Here is a 27,068-nt window from a genome sequence, read left to right on the forward strand (position 1 = left end):
TTATGGGCCTCTGGGACCATCATGCCTTAGTACCCGACCCTCCCTCTCTCAAGGCATGGAGGGAACAGCACCTCAAGCACTTTGTCCTCCACTCCTGTGAGCTCCTAGAGCTTGAAGGAAGGACTAAAACTATTTAGAATTCTTGAATAGGTAGAAATTACCATTTTCAAAGAAAACACTGATGAATCTACCAACTTTACTGCCCAAGAATTGATGTTTCACAGACCTGACCACGTTTTCTTGCCAAGCAAAGCACTACTGCTACCAAACCAACACCTGCCAATCCTTACTTACTTGGTCTTTACAGCCCATAAGTTTTCCTCCTTGCTTGTGTAAAATAAAACCTCAACAGTTACTGTTGGGAATTGGCTCACAAACCCTCTTTACAGTTGCTAGCTCCTCCAAATCAGCCTTACTACCATCTGTACCTACACCACAAACATGAACTCACAAGACACTTTGGGATTATACCATGGTGGTCATTACAAAAAGGATAAGAGAGAAGAAATGGATCAATGTTAGTGACAGAACAGGGAAAATACGGACAATTAGGGACTCCTTCCAACTGTGAAAGAGAGGATAAGGCAACTTGTAGCCATTGCTTGTAGAGAAAAAAAAACACATAAGGAAAAGGACTTAAGGAAACCTTCAAGACAAGGGATGAACACAGGCTAAAAAGCAAGTAAACAAGACACTGTGAAGATATGATGATATGACAGTCCAAAACTGAACACGCATAGGGGAAAGAGTCCTGGTAAAAGTGTATTTTCAAATACAGAAGTTGGATATTTTTTCCCTTCATGCATTGTTTTCCCACACATTGCTTCCAGTTCTAAAATAACCCCAAATTAAAATGAAAAATAATCCAAGTATAACACACCTAAAAATACTTTCAAGAGGCAAAAAAAAAGGTTGAATCAGAATAAAACTTCAGATCTCAGCCTGTTTCAAAATAAGAAGTGACCTGTTTTCTCATTTATTTTAATAGGTGGTTTATTTTTTAAAGTTTTAGCAGTTATTTCCATGCCTATGCTTTGCAAAACTGAAGAAACTTAGACTGTTTCCACAAACTATTTCAGAAAAAAACAATTTACAGATAAAATTAGGGGCATACAACTAAGTGCCAAGTGTTTGACTGAATTCCAGTTCTTGGTGAATGGAAAACCAGCAGCTTCCTGTTACAAAATGTACCAACAGTTCATGTCTAATAATACACATAATAACTAACCATTTATATACTTCAAATACAGATGTATCTAAAAATAATATTAAAGCAGGGTATTTTTAGCCAGGTGAATTTCTCAGGAGAATGAAATTCTATGGTTTGTTGCAAGGAAAAAATAGAGCAATGGGTTAAAATTTTAAGAGCATCTCTTGATTGATACCAGAATAAAAGTAGCAGGTTTAGCCCCAAAGCTTAAATAAGCAAAAAGCATCCTTTCATTAAAGGGCCAGCTATTGCTTCATTCATAACTGGGTCTTCTTAAACAGCATTTAAAATATTTATTCTGTTGCAAATTTGGAAAGTTGAAACAAAACAATTATTTATTTAAGTAGCCCCTTAATTTCTCCTGCTTTGGTAGGAAAAGGAGACTTGTAGGCTAGAAGCATTAAAATAGTCTAGAAATTAATCTACAGTTAATTACAATTTAACTACAAATAATCCACAAATTATTCAGGCATTTAAATCTAGTGGTGAGACAATCTGGAAAATAAAATTACAGAGTAGATAATGTTTCTCAAAGGACTCTTCACAGGAAATTAAAACCAGCCAACACCAACCCTGAATTTCCAAAATCAAGAACTGAATCCACCCTTTCTATCTCAATAAATAAAGGCTTTCTTTTCTGATATCCTCTGGATAGGCAAAAAGGGCACCAGTGGTGTAGGTCCCATAATTTTATTTCTTTTTGGTACTTCTCAGAAAATTGAAACTTGGGAAAGGTTCATGATTTGTTTACCAGACCTCTTCAAAATTTGATTCATTTTTTTATCTTTTTGAGAACTAAAGCTCAGGTTCAGTGCCAGGAGCTTTTAAAATCAATACCCGTTGTTCTCCTCTACTAATACCCCTATACCTCTCTTGGGTGTCACTGTACATCAAGTGTCACAGCAGAAGGTGATAAAACTTACTTGCTACAACAGGGACAAAAAAAGGGAGAGTGTTCCCTGAAGAAATTCAGCTTTACGGAGTAAGCTAACAGTTTCAAGGACAGAAGGAGAACACATGGACACCATGTGCATAAGCATTTTGAACTGTTAACAAGTAGCAGCAAAGGAGAAAGATAATCTAATATCAGGGGACTAGCTTGTAATTTTCTATAGCATTGCAGACTTTCTGACCTTGGGTAAGTTTCCTCGTGCCTCAGCCATCCATTTATAAAATAAGAACAATATCTCAACCTCTAAGGAGTGCTCTTAGGTTAAGTATATTAAAATTTGGAAGCCCCTTTGATATATGTGTGTGTGTGTGTGTGTGTGTAAATAAATAATATGTGTATATATAAAAATATTTATATATACCCTACTAGAAGAGATCAGAGAAATAACATAAATAAACCAGAAGCAGGAAAAAAGGACATATTAAATGAGTGTTTCAAAAACACTACCATGGACCGTAAAAACTTGACTGAATTCAACAGCAGCATTACTAGTTCAAGTAGAAATATCCTTGGAGATCCCATCTTGGGCAATTCTACAGTAAAGGTATTGAACTTGGGAAGGAACAGCACACAGTGAGCAAATGCTCTTTTACTCAAGAACTGTCACAATTAGACTGAAATCAGAGGGAGAAAAAATATCTCCCAGCACAATTAAAAACTGAATGGAACTTTGAGTCCAAGTGACCCTTTGCATATTCTAAATGAAACCCCAATGATTAAAGAACCTTCTGAATTTATGGCACAATCTTACACCTTTTGTTCAAATGCAGGGCATTAGAAAGGGTAGCTCTTTATATGAAAAGACAGATCATTGAAAAGCCCATGTTAATAATCACAATAAAACAACTTCGAAATTGTTTTCTATCTGGTAACATTTCATCTGGAGCAACCCCCCAACAATTTAATATTTACCAGTATGTATCTATAAATACATCAAAACCACTGTAATCATAAATAGAAGAAGAATTTGGCTACTTAATAGCCTCAGATTGCATATGGTGTGTAAAAAAAAAATCCATCAGAAAGGAAGATACAGCAAGGGTTTTTTTGTAGGAATGTACTTGGGTACTTAACTATAATCATATAAACAAAATCATTAATACTGATTTCAAATTTCTTTTGTGCTTACATATGTTTTGATAGCCTGAATCCATAGTTTTTCTTAGCTTCTCCCAACATTTCAGTAAAATTAGTCCTTTGTTCACAAAGGATGTAATCTCATTTGATTTCTTTCAACATTGCAAAAAACCATCTTTTCTGTTAAAGTTATCAGTGTGACTGACCACATTTCTCATAATTTCTTTTATAATTGTCTCAGCAGCAGCAGCAGCGAGACCAAATTTCACACCACTGAGGCAGCTCACATGATGGCATTGAAACCAATGTTCATCTGACTTTAAACTGGCTCCAGATAAAGATTTGCTTGATTCCTGTCCCTTCTCAAGATGGTTTGGTAGTCAAGCTGTGAAGCCCAGTATCACACACAAAAATGGCCAATGCATGTGAGAAAGGAAGACCCAAGTTCTCTGCAACATGCCCTATTAATCTTTCTCTCTATGAAGCTTCACATTAGCAAGACAGTGACACGGAGGTATAAACGGCTTCTGGAGAAGTTAATTAAAATATAGAAAAGTAATTACTAATATCTGAACTATATGGCTTCATTTGGATTGCTAATGGCATGGGAACAGGGGGATTGAGGTAGAGGAGGAAACCTGACAGCCAACAGATCTCAAGTCACGTGTGGCTCATCAAACAGTTGATGTGAGCCTAAATTTGAAGTGTGGAAAAATACTGGAGGAACCCATTAATTAATCAGCTTGAGAGCAGCACACAGCTGACTGAAAAACTCCCTGAAATGTGTCAGCAGCGTGTTGTCAACCTGGGAATGCCTATCCAGTAGATTTTTTTGCAGAGAGCTGTAATGGAGCTTCTCTGCCAATTCCATTCCACAGCCTTGTCATTACTTGGACTACAGAATGCGTAGTGAAGAAAAAAATAGGGACATTTTTAATCTCCATATGTATTGCAAATGTTTTTGGAGCGTACCCCAGATGTAGATGATCTTCACAAATTAGGAAAGAAGAACTAAATCACTAGAAGAAAAAGCTAGTGTAAGACTGGAAAATAGGGAGATCTAGAACACCCCAAACTTAGACTGCCCCAGATCTATACTGCCCAACTCAACAAGATCTTCACAAACTGGGAAAGCAACATGAAGAAAAATCTAGCTGAGCAAGGGAGTGAAAATGTAACACCCAATGAGCACCTGTCTGCCATGTCCACCAGGAGAGGGGGACTCCCTAGTTTTCAGCAAATGAATATTGCAAAGAAGTTTGCAAAGAAATAACAAGTCCTACCCCAACCCCTCCCTGCCAAACGCTAAGCACAGTTACAGGTAATTGCTGAATACACATACTTTAATACCAGGTTAAACAGTCTGTTAACTTGAAGTGTTTTAGTGGAAGGGTGGGATCAACCATTTAACAAGGGCCCAGTGCCTTTAGGGCTGCTTCAGGTACTGAAGATACAGTGATTACTTTTTCGGTTTTCCAGAGAAAGAAAACCAAGAAGCTCAAGAATACAACATAGCAGCAATAAACACAGTAATTAAATCCATGATCTCCTTCAGTGGCATTCCCAATAACATGGCAACAGACTGTATTCCTGGAACAGCATCTTCCTTCTTGCATCTGCACGAACAATTACACCACAGCCACAGACTCCTAATTGGCAATGACTTCTGTCTTAAATAACTAATGCAAATTTAGTAGCCAAATACATCCGACTTTTTCAGAATCACTAATAAATACCAGTTTGTAGATGAGAGATCACTATCTTGGCCATCCACTTGACAGAAGTTTCTCTGGTAACAAAGTTAAATATTTCCAAAACAACACTCTCTAAATATGGCTTCAATTTATTGGCGGTGTTTTCAAATTAGACAAAATAAGCACCAGTGCAACAGTCAGATACTGTTGTGCACAACACAGGGATTTTAATATGGAAAAATGAATGGAGTGTGTATATCAGTAACAATAAAATAGGAATGATACTGCCATGATTCATCAACCTAAGATTTCCGACTAGCATTTACAATGGGCTTGATGCTAAAACCCTCAGACCTTTCTTTGGAAAGTGCCTCTGAAATACTCCAAAGAATGCTTTTTATAAATTGCACAGCATTTTAAATAACACATTGCCCATATATGGCCTTAAGGCACAAAACTTCTAGTTAGATTAAAATCCAGTTTACACATGTAAACCCATATCAAGAAGAGCAAAAAAAAAAATTAGCAAAGCATTTAGAAGTTTTCACTGATATCACATTTGTAAGTGGGACATCCTGATTTTTAGCAGCTTTTTAAAATTAGGTGCTTTAATGAATACCTCCTGCAGTGCTCATGCTCTCTGAAGAATCAGGCTCAAGAAAGGTACTACCTGGCACCCAAAAAGCTCATGAAGTATGTAAGTGGCTTGAAACATGCTAAAACAGCATTAGAAAATGGTCTAGTGTCCTTACATTCTGGTCAATGCACCAGACACAGCCTCTTCTCCAGAATAATCAGTCAACTAGCACAGGGAAAAGGGCAAACACAAATTCAAAGTGGAAGTGTATATATATATATGTCACGATGGAAGGGGGAAATTCAATGGGATTAAAAGCAACTCCTTGCAATACTCCCACAACCGAGAGAATTGATCCAAGTGACACAATCTCTCTCTCTAATTCTCCCTCCACCCACACAGGAGGATATGATGTCCTTCCCTGTGGGCTGAAAACTCCACGTGGGGACCAAGATCTACAAAAGACAGGTGCCAAAACAGTCAGTATTGTGGAACTAAACCCAAAATTCCACTGTAAGAATACAACTTCCCTTCCTCACAGGTGATGCCAGGTGCCTGCACAGTAAAATGGTGAGGGCCACATTGGTGCTTCAGATGAACTATGCAGAGAAGCAGGTGACCACCCTTAGAGGACATGTCTATGATTCTCAACACCCGGTGCAGTGTTTAAGACTAACCCTTACCAGACTTATTATCAGAAAACACTTCTATACCTGAATGCAACTGGAAGGTCTTCCAAGATAAAAATGCTTCTGCTGCTGACATACCACCTGGCAGCTCTCCATCCATCTTGCTCCTCCTCCCTGGGGAGGGAGGAACAGTAGAAAAAGGAAAGAACAGTGCCCTTGACAAAACATACCTGGAAAAATGTCCTGTTCCAAATGACCACCTTGAATGGCAGAACCCTGCATGCTTATGTGGGCAGAAGGATCAAAGTTGGATCAATAAGAACAACAAAAAATGACTGTGTTTATTCAAGATAATGGATAGTAAAACAAGTCTCACTGGTTCACACCTTAAAAGGTGCTGGTCATCTGCTCAGACTGCTACCCAGAGGAGGTTACTGAGAAAGCAAAGCTTAAGAATTCTCCTGCTGCCGAAGTTATTAAAAAATGGAAAATTACCTGACATTTCTTTGGCCAAAATTGCTCCCTGTTTAAAAACAACGAGGTAGCATAAAGACCCTTTCATCATCAGGATACAAAAAATGGGGTTTGTTCCACATCTGTAGAAGGGTTAAAACCACCATAGTGTTGCCCCTACTGCTGCAACCAGCTCCCACTGGCAGGATCTCTCTGAGCATAATCTGTCACAAGATGAGAAACTATTTCTGAATAACAATCACTTTTGCAGGAATATAGATTTCTATGCAGAAACCATGGTATGTCTAAGAGAAAAGGCAGCAGATAATGCAATTTTGCTGACGTTTCATAATCACAAGGACAGACTCTGGCACAAGTGAAAGGGAGTGCTTGATTCTCCCGTACAGGCAAGATGTGACGTGCAGGTTGGTCTGTCTGCTGCCACCATCCTGCCACCAATGCTTGGCTGTCTCCTTTTCCTGCTCTCAGTCCCTCAAGAACTGCTACAGTCATATTTGTCTGGCCTGAGCAGCCCAATACATCACCCTGCCTACCAGCAACAAAACTGCAGCACATCCTAAAATCAGGGCACGCGGTCAAACGCGCCCAATCAGTAGTCACATTCGTCTGAAGAGAATAGGGTTACGAGGACATAGCTTTCAAAATCTAGATGGTAGGGATGATCCATTATTCCTTCAGGAAGGAAAATAACAGGTAAGTTATCTGTTATCATTTCCCTACCCCAACATAATGGTATCACCTTCCACCGGACTCAGATAGTGGTAGCAGCAGCTTGTAATGTATATGGCTGTTGCCAAAATACATCATGCTGCTATACAGTGATCTCTGTATAATGGTGATCAATTCTGCTTGCTGCAGCACACCATCTGCTTTGCTCCCACTGTAGTACACTCCACACACTGTATCTCTCACGCTGCTGCAGAGCACACGGGCGCAGGCAGGACAAGGCAATCTGGAAAGCCATGCTGGAAATGTTACTATGAGACAAAAACTAAACGAGCTGAAGAACGTACATTTCTCCTCCCTATACAACAAGCAGCATATACAACGATACACAACTGATACAGATTAAAGGAAAATCAAAAAAATGTGTATTGATAATGTGTTGCATCTGTGATGTCATGCACATATAGCATTATAACAGGCAATTCCACTTGAGTGTTCATTTCCTACATAATCTGTTTAATTTAGCTGCACTGAATGACAGGTATATTGTAATTTAGCATGAAGCACTGCCTCCCATTCACTCCCCATACAACTACAAATACAAAATGTTCACACAACTAGTGCTCTGGTACAGTACATGACCAAACACAAAACACATTAATAACAACCAGCAATCTTTCCCCAGCCCAGGCACACAACCCAGCCATCACACTTAGCACCTACATAAAGAACACAAAGAACACACCCCATAAACAACATTTCCCTTTTGCAAATCCCCCCAGATTCAAGCAAAGGTAACAGAGAAGGCAACACAGGCAAAAAGCACATGCAGCCCCATCCCTGACAACCCCACCTCAGCTCCATCATGCTGACAAAATTACACATGCCACTATGTGGAATATAAAACATCCCACCACTTCAGACAGATGTTAGCACACACACACATCCCTTCTCACACCGCTATTTACCCCAGAAAACCTGCTGCACACTTTCAACACAGAAATAAATTCTCACATACACCTCCCCAGCATTTGGTGCCTTCTAACCTGTGTGTCAAATCCATTTTCTACCGAGCTACTCTTCCTTGCTGGGAGTCCATCTCCTGCGTTTTCTTGTCCATTAGAAGATTTGAGAGGAATCTGGCTGGAATACAATGGCTTCGTCACCTCCACCTTGTTCCCAAACTTCAGGTAACAGGGCTGTGGGATGGTCCTGGCCGTTGGGACATGCAGGATTGGAGCAGCGCTGTGTACGGGTTTAGGTAGTCCCGATTTCATTTTGGAGGCTACCAGGATGGCTGGCATTTTCTCTTTCTGCTTTCCTAACACGTTTTCTGTCAGCAGCAGCAACGGCAGAGACAGCAGGCAGGGAGAGAGAAAAGGACACGTTGGGGAAGCTGCTCTACACTAAGGCAGGCTGGTTTACTGCAGAGATCTCCAAAACCAGCTTAGAATTTGAAACCAACAATAAAATCAACCGGGGAAAAAACCCCAAACAAACAAACAAAAAAAACCCCACACCACTTTCAGCCTAATATATCTCCCAGTTTTATGCCAGCCTTCCACCTGTTTCCTCTATTTTTATTTTCAGTTCTTCACCACCGTCCTGTTTCCTATTTCTGCTATTTAACTTGCTCTGTCCTTTCTCTGTCCGACTTCTGTAATTTTCTTGCCTGGAAATGAGAGACTTTCACTCCATTATCTTATCACTGCATCTCCAAAGTGAGGCAGCCTTTGGAACAGAAAAAAAAAAAGGAACCTGCTGCTGCATATGCTTCCCCTTCCGTACGCACTAGAGAGTGAGTGAGCAGGATTTCCAGCTTAAGATGTCTTTCTTCAGTCTTAGCCAAGAAGCAGATGTAGCTCAGTGTGTTAATGACTGATGCCCTTGGATACGAGCCTTAGAGAATGAAGCCTCTTAAGCCTAAATAGCTGTGAACAGGACAACGATGCTGTAACAGAAGGAGAAACGTCCACTGACAGCGATTTTAAATCAAAATATGTCAGTGGCCACAGAATTTCCCGGCTCCCCCAGTGCTGAGCATAAAAAACTGGAAAGGCGGGGGGGGGGAGGAAAATTAAAAATAAAAACGATTCAGCTGGCAGAGGGAAGGGAAAGCAGCCGGCAGCTCATGTTCCCTCCCGCAGTGGAGCGGGCTCCCGCCCGGCGCTGTTCGGCGCATCCCGGGGGGGGCCGGGACCAGCCGGGCGGGAGGCGGCGGCTGCCCGGCCCTGCCGGCACAGAGCGGGCAGGGCGGGCCCCGGATTGGTTCTGCCCGCTCCGAGCAGGAACAAAAAAAAGATAAAATAAATAAATAAATAAAAATAAATCTCTCCCTCTCTCCGCAAGGGGAGGAGCGGCTTCGGCTCCCGCGGCGGGCAGGGAGAGCCGCGGGGCGGTGGGGTCTGGAGGGATGCTCCGGCGGGCTGGAGGGATACTCCCGCGGCGAGCTGCGGACCCGTTTCTTTTCGAAATTTAAAAAAGAAAAAAAAAATTTTCAAATCAAAGCACCTGGAGGTGACTCATTGTTCGTGGCTGTTCGGGAAAACTCCCGCTGCCAGCATCAACAGGAATTTGAATAAGCGCAATGAGTAATCCGGCCCTATTATAGCAACACTTGGCTTGGGGGAGGCTTTCAGTGCCACAGATTCCTCCTCACGCTGCTCTGCGGATGCCAGGATCCGTTACAGCCCCCGGATCCCCCATTCCTGCCCACCCTGACACATTTCAGAGCTGCACATATCCCTCTTCCTGCCCACACCTGAACCATCCTTGACAGCAGAGGATTATCAGCGTGGAAATCAAGGCACCAAGAGATGCCTTCAGACTGTAGGGGGGGGGGACTTAGCACCGGGATATACAGTGCCACAATGCCCACTTTTCAGGTAGCCTGTAAGGGCAGGCAAAGGTTTTGACTTACCTCACTACAAGAAAGACGTTGAGGAGTGGGTGCATGTCCAGAGAAGGGAATGGAGCTGGGGAAGGGGGCTGGAACAAAAATGTGATGACGAACTGCTGAGGGACTTGGGGGGGCTCAGCCTGGAGAAAGAAGCCTCGGGGGGGACCTTCTCACTCTCTACAAATCCCTGAAAGGAGACCGTAGCCAGGTGGGGGTTGGTCTCTTCTCCCAAGTGACAAGCGACAGGATGAGAGGAAATGGCCTCAAGTTGTGCCAGGGGAGGTTTAGATTGGATATTAGGAAAATTTCTTCACTGAAAGGATTGTCAGGCATTGGAACTGGGTACCCAAGGAATTGTTAAAAAAACATGTGGATGTGGCACTTGGGGCCATGGTGCAGTGGTAACATGGCAGCACTGGGTTAACAGTTGGACTCGATGATCTTGGAGGTATTTTCCAACCTTGGCAATTCTGTGATTATATTCAGGGAGGGGAGGATGTCTCAGAATAATATTCTCAAAACCAACATGAGACACAGAAGAGAAAGGTGCATTTAAATCACTTCCTCATCACAGCCCCAAACAGGGGCACTTCCTTCATCTCCTTATTATCACCTCATCCACTGCCTGAATACTGAATCCCTAAACCCCTGCCTGGGTGGCAAGGACAAGAACAATCCCAGCAAGGAGAGAGAATCATAGAGTGGTTTGGGTTGGAAGGGACCTGAAAAGTTATCTAGTTCCAACTCTCCTGCCATGGGCAGAGACACCTTCCACGAGACCAGGTTGCTCCAAGCCCCGTCCAACCTGGCCTTGAGTACTTCCAGGGATTGGGCATCCAGAGAAGCCATGAACCTACCCTTGAAATATCTGAAATACACAGTGGGTGAGCATCCAACCCACAGAGCTGCTGAGCAGGACAGAGGAGGCCCCCACTGCCCTGCCCCAACCAGGCTGCGAGCAGTGCTCAGGGAAGGAAGGCCCAGTCACGCTCAGTGACTCATTTCGAGGGGAGCTGGGACAGGAGCTGGGACACCCATTTGACTTTTTTAGGAAAGTTTTAGATGTGCAAACCCCAGGTTTTTAGATCTGAGACTCTTTCAGATAGAAAAATGAGGCATTTCTAGATTGTCTAGTAGGCGCCTCCAGGATTAGGCAGCAGGACTAGGAGAGCATTTTAGGAAATGGAATGAGATGAGACCTGCGTGCTGGATCCTTCTGCAGATATCATCTTAAATAATTACCCAAGGTTACATAGTGAATAAGTGGCAAAACTGAAAATTAAAGTCAGAAATTGTGCTCTACTCATTATAAAGTACAATTCTTCCACAACTTCACAATATAAAGTGTAATTCAAGTTCCCACCATGCACATAAAGCTCACATGTTGAGTTCTGGCTGTTGCTGGCACAACTGCTCTCACATGTACCAATTCTCTAGGCTGTTTTGTAGTAACCAGAAAATTGCAAATTTTTTTGTAGCTCTTTTTATAAGCAACTGCTTTCGCCCCGGTCTCTTTATCCACTAATCTCAGATTGGAAACTGCACATCCCTGTTCATCCATGTCACTGAGATCCCACTGAGACAAATCTTCTAGTGTTCTGTCATAGCCACCCACAATGGCAGCTTAAACACAACTATGTAGAAAATTTCAAAACCCTACAACTCGATAAAGAATGTAAAATTTACCATCTGAAAGGACTGGTAGTCATGGAGCAGAAATGTGTCAATGCTCCATCCTTCAGTGCTGAGAACTCAGCCTGGCTAGCTAAGAGAAGGTTGGGCTGAAATATGAAGAACTTGAAAAAGATCCACGTCTGAAAATAAGGCTAATTTTAGGTCTGTAGTATAATATAGTAAAGTTTAAAAGCAATTAGAAGATCTAACTGACAGCTTCATGCTCTGTTCTTCACTTACATGTTTTATGAGGTTCAGGCAACCAATCCCTGATGGACACAATTTGCCAATTTTTTGTTGTTCTGTTTTCATCTTGGAAAACTGGCTGGGTTACAGGATACCAAAACAGCCACAAAGTTCATTTGACCAAAAGGAAAGTATTCCTTTCATTGCTCCTTTAACAATTATGGAATCTGATCCTTTGATGATGGTGAATTGAATATTCCACAGTTTCTTCAGACACTTAAGGGAGTCTTACTGATTTCTCAGTCCTGTCTTCTCGACTGAAGATGGTGTCTTCTGAACTCAGTCTATGCTCCTGACAGTTATTTTGCCAAATCAATAAAACGGGCACATTCTTTACCAAAGCTTAGTGTAAATTCTTGATAGCACATTTGAAGAGTGACCTAAAATTACTGCTTCTCTGACGGATTCAGTAAAAACCAGCTATTTAAGAGAAAAGTTTACATTTAATAATCCTTTGTCATCTAATATCTACGGGGATTTTTTAACGTTACACAAATTTTGCTTTATATATCTAAACAGCACAGCAAAATGGCACTGAAATGCAAGCTACTGTATCCAGTGGCAGTGGTGTCATACTATGAGGTCATAAATTACATCACATTACAGCCTTTATCTGCAAAGATGGGCAACATCAATTCCAGTCTATCTTTGGAAGCGACTAGTTTGTGGTTTGTTTGGGGGTTTTTGGTTTTTTGTTTGTTGGGTTTTTTTTAAATAAATTGATTTTATCTGTCTTTAGGTCTAGGATTTTAAAAAGAAACTACTTCTCTGGGACACTCAATGGGATCTGGGAATGTGCCTTTCTTATCTGTTTTGAAAAGCCCAACCAGTTTTCCTTCCCCCTGTTTTGAATCACACAAATTTTTGTGTCTAAGCTAGGAGCAAGTAATCTTAAAAAGCAGGCAAATTATCTAAACAAAAAGCAAGAGCTTCATTCCTTCCTGCCACAAATGTCAGATTAGCCACTAACTAGAGGAAATTCCCTTGCAGTTTTAAGTCCGATGAGTAACTTTGCCTGAATAACCACAGCATCCCCCCCTTATCTGCCTGTAGACCAGCCAGCATCCACCCACTTCACACGTGGGGGATTTATGGAAGCGAAAATGCTATAAACAAGCACTGCACTTCCCTGTTAGAAAAGAAAAACCAACCCACAATGAAACCATAACAAACCCTAGTGATTTGGCTTATACAACTGATTTTGAAGCTCAGAAGGTATCACTGCTCCGGATTCAGGCTGTGGCTACTTAGCACAACAGTGTCAACTCAAGTGCCAAGACTCTGGTGTTGAGAACCAGCTTAATACTCTCGAAATTTTAGTGAGCAGACTCATGTGAACTGAAGAACTTAACACATCAGTGAAAACTATTTGAATACTCTGTAGTTCAAGAGCTTGCAGGCAAGTCAGCACACTGCCCAAAACAAAGCCAGTAAACAGAACAAAAGCCCAGGGTTGACTGCTCTTGAACAGATGATCTTTATGAATGAGATGAATGTTTCTGGAACAGTAAAACTATTGAAGCTGCCTCCACGGCTCATACACTATCAATCAACAACTGAAGAGGGTCTCTAGACCCAAGTGGAAAGAAAATGCCTGTATGGATTGCATGCAGATATTGCAAGTAAAATTAAAAGCTTGATGAAATGTAGCAAAGGATCAGAGAATCAGACCTTCCTTGCAACTTGTGGTTAATATTCATCTTCAGTGAAGCCAAATGTTACATTAGTGTAAGTGGAAAAACTATGTAGAATTATGCTATCAATTAGAACACCTCATTAGCTGGTCTGGTGATTCAGAACTGCTGATGGAACTAAACTTAAGGCTTGAAAATACCTTGATCAATGTTATCCCTAGCTTTTAGGCATTAAGGATGTATCTGAAATCTCCCAGAAAATCGTTTCAAGCTGATGTGAATATTCCTAAAATGTCACCAACCATGTAGTGTCAAAATCAGAGGGTTTAACTGTACTCACAAAACCCTTCTCAGCAATCTTTACTACTGCCAGGGAGCCAGCTGTCCTATAGACTGTGGGCATGTTCAGCTTTGGCAGAACTCCATCAACTTCAGTGAAGTTATGACAGGAATAAATATGGATCTATTTTTGGTACTGCAGGCATTTTGCACATTCACATCCATCTTTTGTCCCTGATCAGTATTGAATATCGAAAAGCCTGATCCCATCTACAGATTTACATTACCACCCTATGAAAGAACCCATAAAGGTGTAAAGGGGTAAAAGGTGTAAACCCCCTAATTTTTTGTTGTGTTCCCTCAAGGGGAACAGTAGAGATTAGAAATAAGAATGTGGATAGAAGCATTATATAATTTGGCATCCTCTCATCACAGCAATTATAATCTGTACATGTGAGTTCTTTATATAGAGCAGGGAGAAGAGGAGGAAACCTTGGTTCTGTTCCTAGTTCTTTTGACAGAAATCTTGCCTGCATTACACTAATTCTGATTTAAAATCTCTTTTGTAATCCCCTGACATGTCTCTAATTCACACTCATTTTAATGGGTTTAATTCCACCTCATTTTAGAACAGTGGCAAATTTTTGCAAATATACAAGCTGAGTTCCACCTGGACAAGAACACCCGTTACACTCCTTTTCTGAAAATACACAGAAAATGTCACTAACCACACTAGTGATACGGGCAGATGCTACTGCACAGTGACAGAAAACAGCACCATTTTAGATGAGCATCTTCTGAACAACGCTCACGTTCAATCCTGTTTCTGTCCCAGAACTCTTCATGGTTTTGTAGTGCAAGCATGTAGCAGTGCTTCACTCAAAATCTTCATACATTTCTATTGTCATAGCAAATGCACACACACAGCTTTGAATTCATTATGTTTCCATTGCTTTTGGATCTGTAGCCATATCAGTTTCTCAGAATCTAATACAAACTGGGCTCAGGTGTCTGGAGACACATACGGACAGGGATTCTGTGATGGGCCTTGAAAAGGTTCATCTCTCTGACTATGCATGTAGAGTTCATTCCTCAGACTTACAATCATCAGGAACAGGACTGGAAGGGCTGAGGAATGCAAGAGCTTATTCCAGTTAATGCTTCCTGTGGTATTGTAAGATTTAGATGCTTACTGTTTTTCTGTACAATAGTCACAGCAGTGACCACTGCGTAAAACAAATACACATGAATAATCTTTATGACCCTAACAGAGTAGCTCTGTCATGCCAACCTATAGCTCACCTTGACTTACATAACTCTTAATGTCTCTGACTGCAAGAATAGACATCATCTTTCCATGCCATTAACAGCACCTGGAATAAATATTTCAATACCATTTTGAAAAGATACTTGCAAATCATGTCTTCCAGACAGAGATGTGCATCTGGGTATTCTTAATCTATTCGTGTGTCCTTTGTTTCCACAAGGTTAATAGTACTGGCTCCTACATTATTTTATGCCTGATTTGACATTGCCTATGGCTTTGTGTATTTGGAAAAGCAAAGAAAACATCTGTGCCTATGAGAATATCACAGAAGAAAGGTGATGATGATATGATGATACAAACACCACAAACTACTCCTGACTTTAAGAACCATCAGGTTAAGACAAAATATAAAGAAGAGGACCTAAAAAAATGCTCTCTTCCCTGTGCTGCTACTCTCCCTACCTTCTCAAGAAGTGGCATGGAAAAAATAACCACCACTTGCAAGCTGACAATCTCACATCATCAGGTAGTCACCTTCTGTAACCTTGCTGTCCCTTACTGGCACGTTCCACATACACCTGCTCTGTCATCTGGAAGAGTTGTCAGAGTCTAAAGGCAGAAACCATCTGAGAAGCAGATCAGAAAAGACTTGTTTTTCACAGCCTTTTTACAACTGGATCTGCTTAAACATTCCAACCCAGCCTCAGCTGCCATCAAGCTCTCCCACATCAGCAGTTCTGAACAAACACAAATTGGCCAGATTATCATTAAGCAACTTCAGCTATTTTGTAGAGACCAAAAGTATCACTATTCAAACTAAGTGATAAGAAGCAGATTTTCACCTGCTCTAAATCAATGTACTTTCTCTACAGCCAACATCAGAATCTGACTTCCAAATTGGAAATATTTATCAAAATCTTCTTTACATAATGATTCCAATCCTATCTTATACTCACATTACCTCCATTCCCATCAGTACCATTTCCTATCAATTTGTATTAAAAAAAAATCTTCTTGTGCACTGAGCCTGTGCATCCAGTTCAGCTGGTGCTGCACAGTGCAGTTCTGGAGCCACGGAAGAAGTGATTGTGGTGCTCATCAACTGCCAGCTGATATCAGGGAACGATAAATACCATCCCACACGCTCACAGGCCTTGCCAAGGACACTTCACAACCCAAGCTCGCAGGCAGCCACTCTTTCCCAAAAGGGAGCATTTCCACAGGGCAACCATTCAGGAGCAGTTCTCTGCCCAAAGTCACCTGCAATGCACCATATAATGTCATCATTATTAATTGCAATATTAGAAAGACCAGCTATTTCTGAACATGTTACCAGAAAAAAATAATACACAAACCTAGACTGCTCACAATGACATAAAAGGAAACACAGGAAGTGCTTAACACACAATGCCCTGACAGGAATGCTTCATTGAACTCACATGGCTTAAATCTACAGTATGAAGACCTGTCAGCATTTCATTTACCTTATACAGAGCTTTTTAATAACGCTGCTCCCAGTGTCTGGAATATTTTGGGAAAGTGTCAGTGTCAAAACACCACACAGCCCTAATATGCTGTATCACCCCCCAAGGAAGATCTGGCTGATGTTTATCACAGTAAAACAAACAACAGGCAGAAGGCACAGCACCCAGAGAGAAATTTTCTGTATTTCATATTTCCTCTTGCCATTTTAGTAGTAAGGACATTATAACATATGACCTTATTTTAAATGGAATTCATTTGATGGAATGATTTTCTGTGTTCTGAGACATAATCACCTCCTGTATGAGAATTAACATGAGCTTTGTTTATTCCAATGGTAAAACAACCTGTGTTCAAGCTATTCCACTGTAAAAGCAGTTATAGTCAATCACTCCTGTCACAACATTAGTATATCATTGGCTGTTGGCAAATGGGTCAGCTTGTCACAGGCAAAGTACTTCTCAGATGCTCTATTTCCTTCTATCCTGGTTGGCACATGAAACAAGGACGTTACAGCTGCTCAAAGAGATGCTGCTGAATTTCAAAATGTATCCATCTGTTTAACATCCTAAAACAACTTTAAAGAGTTGGATACAACAAACACATCTGCCATCTCAGCACGTTAGAAAAGATCATCTGGAAATTAACGGGCAAATTATAAGTCTTTTCAGATAGAGGCCCACAATGAAGCTTCAATACACGTGTAACATCTGTTCCACCTTCAGTTATAACTGAAGGCTTTGCATCTCTGGCTTTCTGAAGAATCGAGGCAAGACTGGCCTTAGTTGTAACCAGCTCTGTATCTTCTTAGCTCAGTGCTAGAATTTGTTCAGGAACACATCACTGGGCATCCGAGTATTCAATTTTGTCACCAATGGAAAACTCAACTTGATAAAGTCTTGAGTACTGTGGTCTGATCTCATAGATGACCCTGAGTAGACAGTTATACTGAAGACCTCCCAAAGGCCCTTTCAATCTGAATTAGCCCAACTACTCCCAAATAAAATAAAAGATAAAATAATAATTTTTAAAATCCATTAGGATCCGCTGGAAGAACCTGAAGTGGAAATCAGCTATAAATAACAATCTGGCCCATTACAAGAAAATGTTTAGGCAGGAGGGCCAGCAGAAGATACCAGCAGATCAAATTTTAGGAAGAAAATGGCAGCACATGTTTTAAGTGTGATTTTTCTTTCAGCTCTTCTCTCACATCTCTCACAAACACAAATGTGTTATCACCTTGAATTATGTGAACAGATGCTTACATCTATGATTTGCAATTTACATTAACCCAACCTGCATCAACAGCCATTTCAACACCAAATGCAAAGCACAATGCCTGTTTTCACCCCAAGGTATAACACGTATAAACTGCAGCACCAGGATATCTCAGGAAGTTCCTTTGCTACCCACTGCACTCTCGGCATATTCTTAGGAGATCACACCCAAGGAGCTGCCATATCCACTGGAGAGGGGAGCGGGACATACAAGGACACAGAAGAAAGGCAGCCACTGGGGAATATGTCAACAACAAACTGGGAAGCAGGAGAGGTGCTCTGGTTAAATGCCCATGAGCTATAGGCTGAGATAGGCCTTCAGTAACAGAAATTAGTATTTGGTACACAATACTAGATCAAAACCTTTGAAGTGCATCACTTTGCAGCAGCACTAACACTGTTCTGTATGTACACAAACAAGAACCCAAATTTTCTTTGCTGTAAATAGCTTGTGCAATTAATAGCAGTGAGCTGTTCCTGTCTTTTTCCAATTACAGAGTCAGGATAAAATGGCATATTAAGTTACCTCATGCAATTCTGGACCACCTACTGTTAGAAGAGCAGTTTGAGGATCTCCTGCTGCTGCTGCTGTTAATTATCAAAATTAAAACCTGAAATAGCAAAGTTCACTTTTAAAAGTAAGATGATTTCCTACTGCAGGCATAACTTTCCATTACTTTCCCCTGCCAACAGTTATCACTTTTGTCTGAGATTTCTGGACTGAAACTTTGAACACAGAAATGCCATCATCCAGAAAACCTTTCAAAACATTTTGGGTCACCATTTTGGGTCTTTCAAAACAAAGCCATTTATTTACCCTTGGCTAATTACCTTTTAATCTCTCTGCACAGACGCAAAATATTTGTGTTTCTACTTTGTCTTTTCTTTTACATTTTCAGACAGCTGCACCCATTTCCAAAATCCACCATGATGTTAGGAAAAAAAATTTCTTCTGGACAGTATTGCTGTTTGTACAAACAATAAAAAACTACAGCTATATGTTCATATGCACACGCACGTGTGTTGTGAGCTGAATAAAAATGTGGTGATGTCTAATTTGACCTGAGAAAACCAGAAAAGCACTTCGACATAAACAGGAAAAGTTCCACACTATTTGCAACACAGCATCACAAAGCCAATTCCAATCTCTCTTACACTGAGCTGAACAAGCATTTCCAATTCAAAGGAGTAATTAGCATTCCGTAAAAAAATTAGAGCACTAGCAAATACCAAAGCTTTAAATTGGCATTAGCAGAGATCAATGAGAATGCATCACTGTAAGCCCACCACGAGCACTTGCTGCCCAAATACACTGGGAGTGCTGGGACAAGCAGGACTGTGCCTACGCCACCCATGTTGCTCACAGGAAGCTTCAAACCTCATTAGGAAATAATTAAATATCAGGTATCATTCTTGTAAACATCATCATCATTTTTTTAAAGCTGACTGAGACTTCCCACTCCAAAACCTTGTTCTCAGCTGCTGATTATTTTGTCAAACTTTAACTCTCTGGTATGAAGCATGCGGTGCCAGAGCCCACCTCAGGCTGAAAATTTTGGAATGCTTTAGTCAAAATGCCAGAACCAAGGTAGAACCACCCATCATCACTCAACCACATCCAAAAACACCAGTGACCTTTGCTTTGACAGCTCTGGCACTGCAGAACTCTGAATAAGGAACTCACAGTTACGCAAGGTAGTTATGTTTGTGCCAGAAATAAGTTTAACGTGGTTTTTCTGAAAACACACACAACACAGCTAATTTAAAAATCACTTCAATTTACACATGCTCCATAAGAACACTTAAATTCAGCAGTTGAGATCTTCCTGAACACTACCCGTCACTGCTCCCATGAGTGAGGGACCAGGCCCTCGGCTGAACTGAGCACTCCACAGGCCAGGGGGACCAGAAGAAACAAAAGGAGGTTTCTAACCATAAGGGAGGATAACAAGCCTCAAAAGTAAAATCTGTTAGTTGGGCTGAGAGCATGGATTATGGCAGAACATGGGGATGGAAACTGGTTGTGAAGAGGAAAGTGTGAAGAGCAGAGCCAACAATGGGAACCGGATTGGGATGAACACCCAGGTATAAAGACAGAGATAGCATTAGGATATGGAAGCTCTGAACCTATAAAATACTACACAGTGTATGCCCCAAAATCAGGTTTGTATTTTATGCATAAAGTTAGTAAAATACTAATTTTCGTTTTCCCAGTGTTTCAGTCCCTTATTTACATAATAGAGATTATGTGACCCCTATAATCCACACCAAACCTCATTCAGAGATGAGGTGAAGGGACATTACTGCCAATACAGTATTTAGGTATTAAACTGATCAGCACTATGCAGTGTGAAACACCCAAGAGGAAAAATCCACAGGAGTGTGAGGAGGGAAAGAAAATACAAATTTTGTGGTTAGAGAGGAATTTAGTTAAGTACAATAAATAAATCCAAGAGTTACACTGTTCTTTTTAAATTAAATGTACTATTAAGTAACTTCTTGATAACTCACTGCTGTAAAAGCCCAACACTGGAAAAAACAGTGTATGATCATGCCCTTAAAAATGTATCATCATGACAAAAAGACTTTACATCACAAAATGCAAAAAGCAGGCATCTGGGACATACTGCTTTTGGCTTTTCCTAAACTTTGGATCCTTAACCTCAGTATGTCAGCAATCCTAATATTCTCTTAACACTTCATTTGTTTAAGGAGTTTGACATTGTTTCCCAATGTATATTAGATGGTATATCCAAGAACTTCAGACACATGCACAGAAGATTCACAGTGACATTATTTGTACATTATTTATAATCTGGAAGGCCAGCAGATCTGCACACAGCCCACCTCTGTACCCCACACAAACACCTACAACCTCTTCAGTATAGATGGGATCATAAAATATCCTGAGTTGGAATGGACCCCCAAGGATCATTGAAATCCAACTCCTGGTACACCCCTCTCTGACAGTCATCCTGCCACAGGCATGGCAGCACCACACAGTGATGCTGGGATCAGTCCCCCACAGCTCTCTTTCCCCAGGGAAGGAGCAGGCACAAGACCAACTCTCCCAGCCATAATTCTGAAGAAACTGAGAACATATCAGCTCAGGCAGGATCAGCACTCAGTGCTGCAGAGGCAGCAGCTCCAGCGACCATCACACCCTTCACCACAACTTCTCCCCCACCAGCTGACAGACAGGACTTCTCCTCGCAGACGTACAATGTCACCTGCAAATGGGTCACCAAACCTCTGACCCAGCCTCCACAGCAGCCAGGCCTCCTCCACATGACAGCCTGGCACCCAGTCAGCCCAGCTTGGCAGGCACGCCTGGACAGCAAGCAGGCAGGGGAAACAAACAGCAGATGGCTTTCCCTATCTCCACAACAATTTAATCGCGGTGGCCGTGACGACACTGACGTGCTCCAAGCCATCTCCAGTGCCTCTGGTGCGGCAAGGTGAGCAAGCTGCTCTTTTCCAAGGGCAGCCCTTGTGACCAGCCAAGAAGCATTTTAAGGGTCTGCAGCCAAGACACAAACTACACTTACTCAACTTGAACTTCAAAAGAGGAACAGAGCAAGACAGATCTGGCCAGGTCAGGAGAAAAGGAAAAGCACTTTGCGTTGCAGAAGTGTTGTGACACTGGAAGTCAAGAGTATGGGATAAGCGCCCAGTGCCACTGCCCAGCTCCCCTGTAAATGTAGGCAAGCTGGCCTGACAGCTTGGCAAACACCTCAAATCAGGCTGCCCAAAATAGAAAGAAGTAAAATTAGTTGCTAATTTGGAAATGTATTTCTTCATTTTCTTTTTATGAACTGTTAAACAAGATAAAAATGTCTGCACACTGTCCAGGGCAATGCGACAGCTTTGTTAATAGGAGGCCCTTAGATATTGAGATGTTAGCAGATAGAGATTTCATTTAAATGTGGAAGCATTCTCCACTCTGTAGTTAATGCTGATCTACATTTGTGTAACTTAAAGCCAGGCTTCTCTGCAATAAAGAGGATATGGAGATGCCATAACTGATACATGGGCAAATGCAAAAGGAAGGCAAAGACAGCAATTATCCTCCTGGTAAAGAACAAAGATATTAAATGTGTCATCTTTTCCCAGTCTTGATAGAAATTAGGAAACAAACAAAATAGTTTAAATTGGTTGTGGTTTTGGCTCCCTAGCAAGACAAAACTAAAAAACCAAGTGTACCATGGTTGATTTTAGATTTCCTGGAGAGTAGAGCTAAGATCACTTGTCTAGGCTAGTCTACAAACAAGAGCTCTTTGACATATCTATGGGACTTACATACATGGATGCAGGAACGGTTAAAGAAAACAGCTGTAATTATTTCCAAACCTGTATAAATCACAACAGGGGAGCAGTTGGAAGCAGGGGTACAGAGTTAGAGCTTGACAAATGGAAAAGACAAAACCACTGGAAAAAACCTTTGTGATGTTGTAAGCAAGCTAATAAAGAGTAGAAATGAATAAAGTATGATAAATAGATTATATATAAAAATATCTATAAAGCAATCCAAACTAACAGCTTTCTCTTTTGATGTGAATATCTGTTTTGATTTCATGTTTATGGCACTACCGAGCCCCAAACAAATGAGATGAAAAGTGGAGAGGGTTATGCAGATAACATTGTTAGGGAAGGAAGAAATAAAGGAAGGTACTGTTTCTCTTTCCTTTTACTCTCGGTATTTTGATTACCTGCCCCATAAACAGGAGGGTGGGGGAACTCTGAAGCTGTTTGTGACTTTGAAAACTTGAGTTTTGTTCCCATGATCCAAAAACCACCACAGAACATTCATCCTCTGTATTATGAGTTACCACCTAGAGCCAGAGCACAAAGGGCAGCAGTTTCCAACATGTGTGTGTACAGGCACACACACACAAACCTTTGTGTGGCAGAGCTGTGCTGGGAGCAGATAATTACAGCAAATAAAAGGCAGCTCTGGATATAACAATGTGGAAGTAAATTCAATTGCTAAGGACATTGGCTGCAAACAGCCTTCAGAAACAAAGAACCAGCCACATTAGAGCAATCTTTCATACTTGTATAAAATAAGTAATTGAGTCATGGACAGGGTAAAGCCTGGGAGCACAAAGAGAGATCACAAGTCGAAGCTGGAAACTGTCCCAACGGTCCCATATTTCAGCTCCCTCTCTGTTTGCTATTTTTCCTGCTCAGGGTTTAAGCACAGCACCAAAGCTCGTTATTGGTCTGTAATCAAGGCCATTAGAGCTCTCGAATTCAACCTGAAGACGCACTGGGCAAAACCTGGCAAGGCAGCAATAACGATCCCCTCTGAGTAATCAGAGTACTGCTCCACACGGTGCCGACGGAAAATGGTCCCTTTGTGCCCAGGGGCCTGCAAGAGCGCTCACTCGAGAGAAAAGGTTATCTTACATGCTATAAATACGTGAAAATAAGATTAGAGGCAACTGTTGTGACAGCAATTAGTTTGCCGTGTCAATACACCCCCTCACACTCTGCCCAGATTTTTAGCTCACTAGTGACTCAGAAGCAAGAGTGACATTGCCAAATCCCCTACTTGTCTGCCTTTCCCATCCACTTCTGCTATCCAAGGACTGCCCTCACCCTCACCTGACTTCACTTTGGCTATCAGATATAAAGTCAAGCACCCTGCCAGTATTTGGGAACAGTGCAGAACAGGCTTCTTTATTGTCCTAGTTTAACTCCACGACATCACAGCAAATGTTAATCAGGAGCAATGTTAACACAAAAGTAGACATTTGTAGCATTTCCAATGAAAATCAAATATAGTCACTTACCCATTTTAACTCTTGCCATATTATTACATATTACTAATAATCTTCAGCATTCTGTTAGATAATTGTCTGCATTCATTACTTTCAGTAAGAGAGAAGCCACTGAGTGGGAGAGAAATAACCATTTTTTTACATTACTCTGGGTTAGATATTTAATAGAGTTATTTCCCAGATAACCCAGTAGTTATTTTTATTTGTGTGTAGTTGCCTTAACTATAAGTGAATATCCAAAACTGGATCTAAGGTGAAAATTATCTATCTTTGGTGAAGATCCAAAACTATCAAGTAATTGCTACAATATGCAAGAGATGCATAAGGGCACACTGCAAAATGTAACTACTGGCCATAAAGCCATCCATGGGCAAATGATAGTCTACTCACTTCTTAAAGAAAAACAGAAAACATTGTCATGTCAGCTCGCCTCACAGTCAAAATGTGGCTGGACACTCTCAAGAGCTAGGGGTAACATATTTCCCCTGGGATAAAGTACTTTAAAATTTAGGTAATGGGAGACAACATCCTTGGGCAGTAACTGCCAGATTTGAATGAGGATGTACAGAAAACCTAAATCAAGACCTTTGTGCTCCCATTAGTTCTTCCAGCTCTGTCTCTGGAACCACTTCCCAAGGATGACTCAGTATCTGCAAAGTAATTGTTCTTCTCCGAGACACCCTTCAGGAGACACAGCAAGGGTTGTGAATGATCGAGTAAAACAACTCTTACATTCTTTGGACCTTTTATGAAAGGGTTGACTTCTGCTGAGATTCCTAAATTACAGGGACTAGAGAGGTCTGGCTGGTGCCACCCTTGAGCAGCACCAATTAGCCAGAAGACAGGGTGGAAGGGAAGGAGGCAGCAATGCCATGAGCAGATTGCATTGCCTATGTACCCACCACCTGTGCAGAGCAGGGGGGAAGCCTGCACCCTTCCAAGGGACAGCCCTGGCACCATAAAATACACTCCCACGCACACTCCCACTCCCAGATGGCCTCCAAACCACCCTTCCAACATTCAGTATTTTAGGATTTTCAGTAATTAAGCCATAGACCCCAATTTTTTTGTCCCACAGTCAGGACTGCAAGTCCCTGTCTTCTTGTAAAAAGCAAGAAAAAAAACAAACCCCATAGACAAGTGTCCCTGCCAAAACAAAAATAATCATATATAAACATTCCTGCTCCTACAGCAAGTCACCTAAGCATTCAAAATACTGCCCGTGAGTTTGTTCTGCTGACAACTCTGTGTTTTCACCTGCTGCTTTTCCTCACCCTGAGTCTGGCAGGAAACAAAAGCAGGAAAGGAAATCATCTGCGTGCAGGCAAGTAGCTGAAATTAAGGGCAACAAGAGAAGCAACAGTGCAACAAAAGGCACAGTTAATGTCGCCCCAATACTACAGGCAAACTAAGAGCTAACACTTCCAGTTCACTTGACAAGCTCTCCTGTTGGGATTTGTATTTTCTTGTTGCTCACCATGTAGCACCGGAACTCCAGTAATTCAGTGGAAGGGAAAAGGCAGATACTGAGCTTCAGCCCAGTTCAGTGATGAGTTCCCTTAAGCTCGAGAACCTATCATTTAGGACACCTTCTTTTAGAGACATTGATATCAGAGTACATCACCACATCTACCCTGCAAATCTATGCATTGAGGAGCTGCTTTTGCTTTTTGCTTTTGCTTTACTGAAGTGAGGGAAGAAAGACAGTGAGCTGCAGGAAAGAATTCTCTCAATTTCTGTCCTTTCTGGGAAGACAAGATTGGGCAAAAAGATTAATCAGATAAATTGAACTGTGTTAGAGGGAGATACCAGAGCTTAGTAAGCCCTCAGGTAACCACTTGCATTTAAATGCCTGTAGCAGCAACTCAGTAAGCTCCAGGCAACACAGACATTAAACAGGCATTTCTGAAGCCCAGCACAGAAAGACAAGGGCTTTTATGCTTACCTGCTTGCTTTTAACAGTGGATACACAATCCTTACATTCTATAATTCACAATTTTCTCATTGAAGTCTTTTACATGAAAGTTCAATAACAGCCTGCATTGTTCATCCCATCCCATGATGTTGACTCACAGGCAGGACTGACAAAATCATCAGGACCAGCTGTGTGTCCCAACCCCAATCACACAGGATTCCAGGTTCCCATAAACCAGGCCTGGAGTTGCTGCAGTTCAGAGCAAGCCATGCACAGGCAAAATAAACATCTGTGCTGCTCTAAAGCAAAACAGCCCACTCTGAACTGGAGTGGTCCGGCCTCTGCCAGTTCACCTCTGCCACCTCATCCCAAAACAGTCCTGGAGTTGTGACCCTCTGTTGCTCCCAGCATAAGTCATCCCATGACTCACAACCCTGCATTAGCTGGTATATCCCCACATCTGCCAAAAGTTGACCTGCTGTTTTCTGAGGCTGTCAGGTCACCGTGACGAGTCACCGGAACAGCTGAATCACCCCTTTTCCAGCACACTGGCTGCTGTCATTGTCCCAGCTCTGAATCTGTCCCTGCCTCTGTGTCTCACCACGTTGGCCTGCGTGGAGCTGGTATTGAAGTTCCTGGAACCCAGGAAGGCTGCCTTACTGAGACAAGGCATTGGGAAAAAGGGTGTGAGCAGAGCTTTATGGGCAGGGGCATTACCTGCAAAATAAGGAGTCCACCAGACTCCAAAGAAAAGTCAACAGAAAGCCAAACTTTAGCATGGGCACAGACACTACTTCAAGTCTGTTAAAAGCAAATCCTTTCTAGTGGCTCTCATAAGTTTAATAATTAAACCCCTAGGCCAGACTTTAGGGAAGGAGGAAAGTCCCAGTTATCATGCTATCTCAGCAGTCTCATGGAACTGAGAGACAAGGAGCAAAAATAAATCTGAGTGACAGGCTCCTGCTTCACATCTGAGGCTGACATCTAGCTATAACATCAGGTAAGTGCAGGATCAACATGACTGAGAGGTATCAAAGGAGATGAGATATTGTGCAGGACCAATTCTTCTCTCCCTTAAAGGCAAATGATATTTTTAAAAGGGTTCAAGAACCAAAGGGCAAAAAAATCCAGGGTATAACCTTTTTTTAAAAAAGACTGTGCTTTTAAAACAGACATTATTCTAAGGACTAGCCTCATGACACTGAAAGGACTAAATATGGCACAACTGATACCAATATACAGATCTCTCTTTCATAGATTCGGTTCAGCCTCACAGTTCTGTACCAGATCACGCAGGTTAGTCTTCTACCTCCAGTCCCTTTGCTCCTGGCTC

At 41.6% G+C, this 27,068-nt stretch overlaps 1 protein-coding gene across 11 annotated transcripts in view; it reads right to left on the reverse strand.

Moving 5' to 3' along the window:
* The window catches only part of NAV2 (neuron navigator 2), a 389,060-nt gene that overhangs the window by 204,885 nt on the left and 157,107 nt on the right, over nucleotides 1–27,068 (reverse strand). For 9 of the 11 annotated variants that reach the window (XM_027696298.1, XM_027696297.1, XM_027696296.1 and 6 more), the window contains exon 1: nucleotides 8,326–9,394. The exons of the other annotated variants lie outside the window; for them this stretch is intronic. In XM_027696298.1, the coding sequence (XP_027552099.1) occupies nucleotides 8,326–8,583 (258 nt within the window). In that variant the 5' untranslated portion in view covers nucleotides 8,584–9,394. Of the gene's footprint in view, nucleotides 1–8,325; nucleotides 9,395–27,068 lie in introns of those variants that run through there. 11 annotated transcript variants of the gene reach the window in all.

The sequence above is a fragment of the Neopelma chrysocephalum genome, unplaced genomic scaffold (assembly GCF_003984885.1).
Source record: "Neopelma chrysocephalum unplaced genomic scaffold, ASM398488v2 Primary Assembly neopelma1_106b, whole genome shotgun sequence".
Lineage (NCBI taxonomy): Eukaryota > Metazoa > Chordata > Aves > Passeriformes > Pipridae > Neopelma > Neopelma chrysocephalum.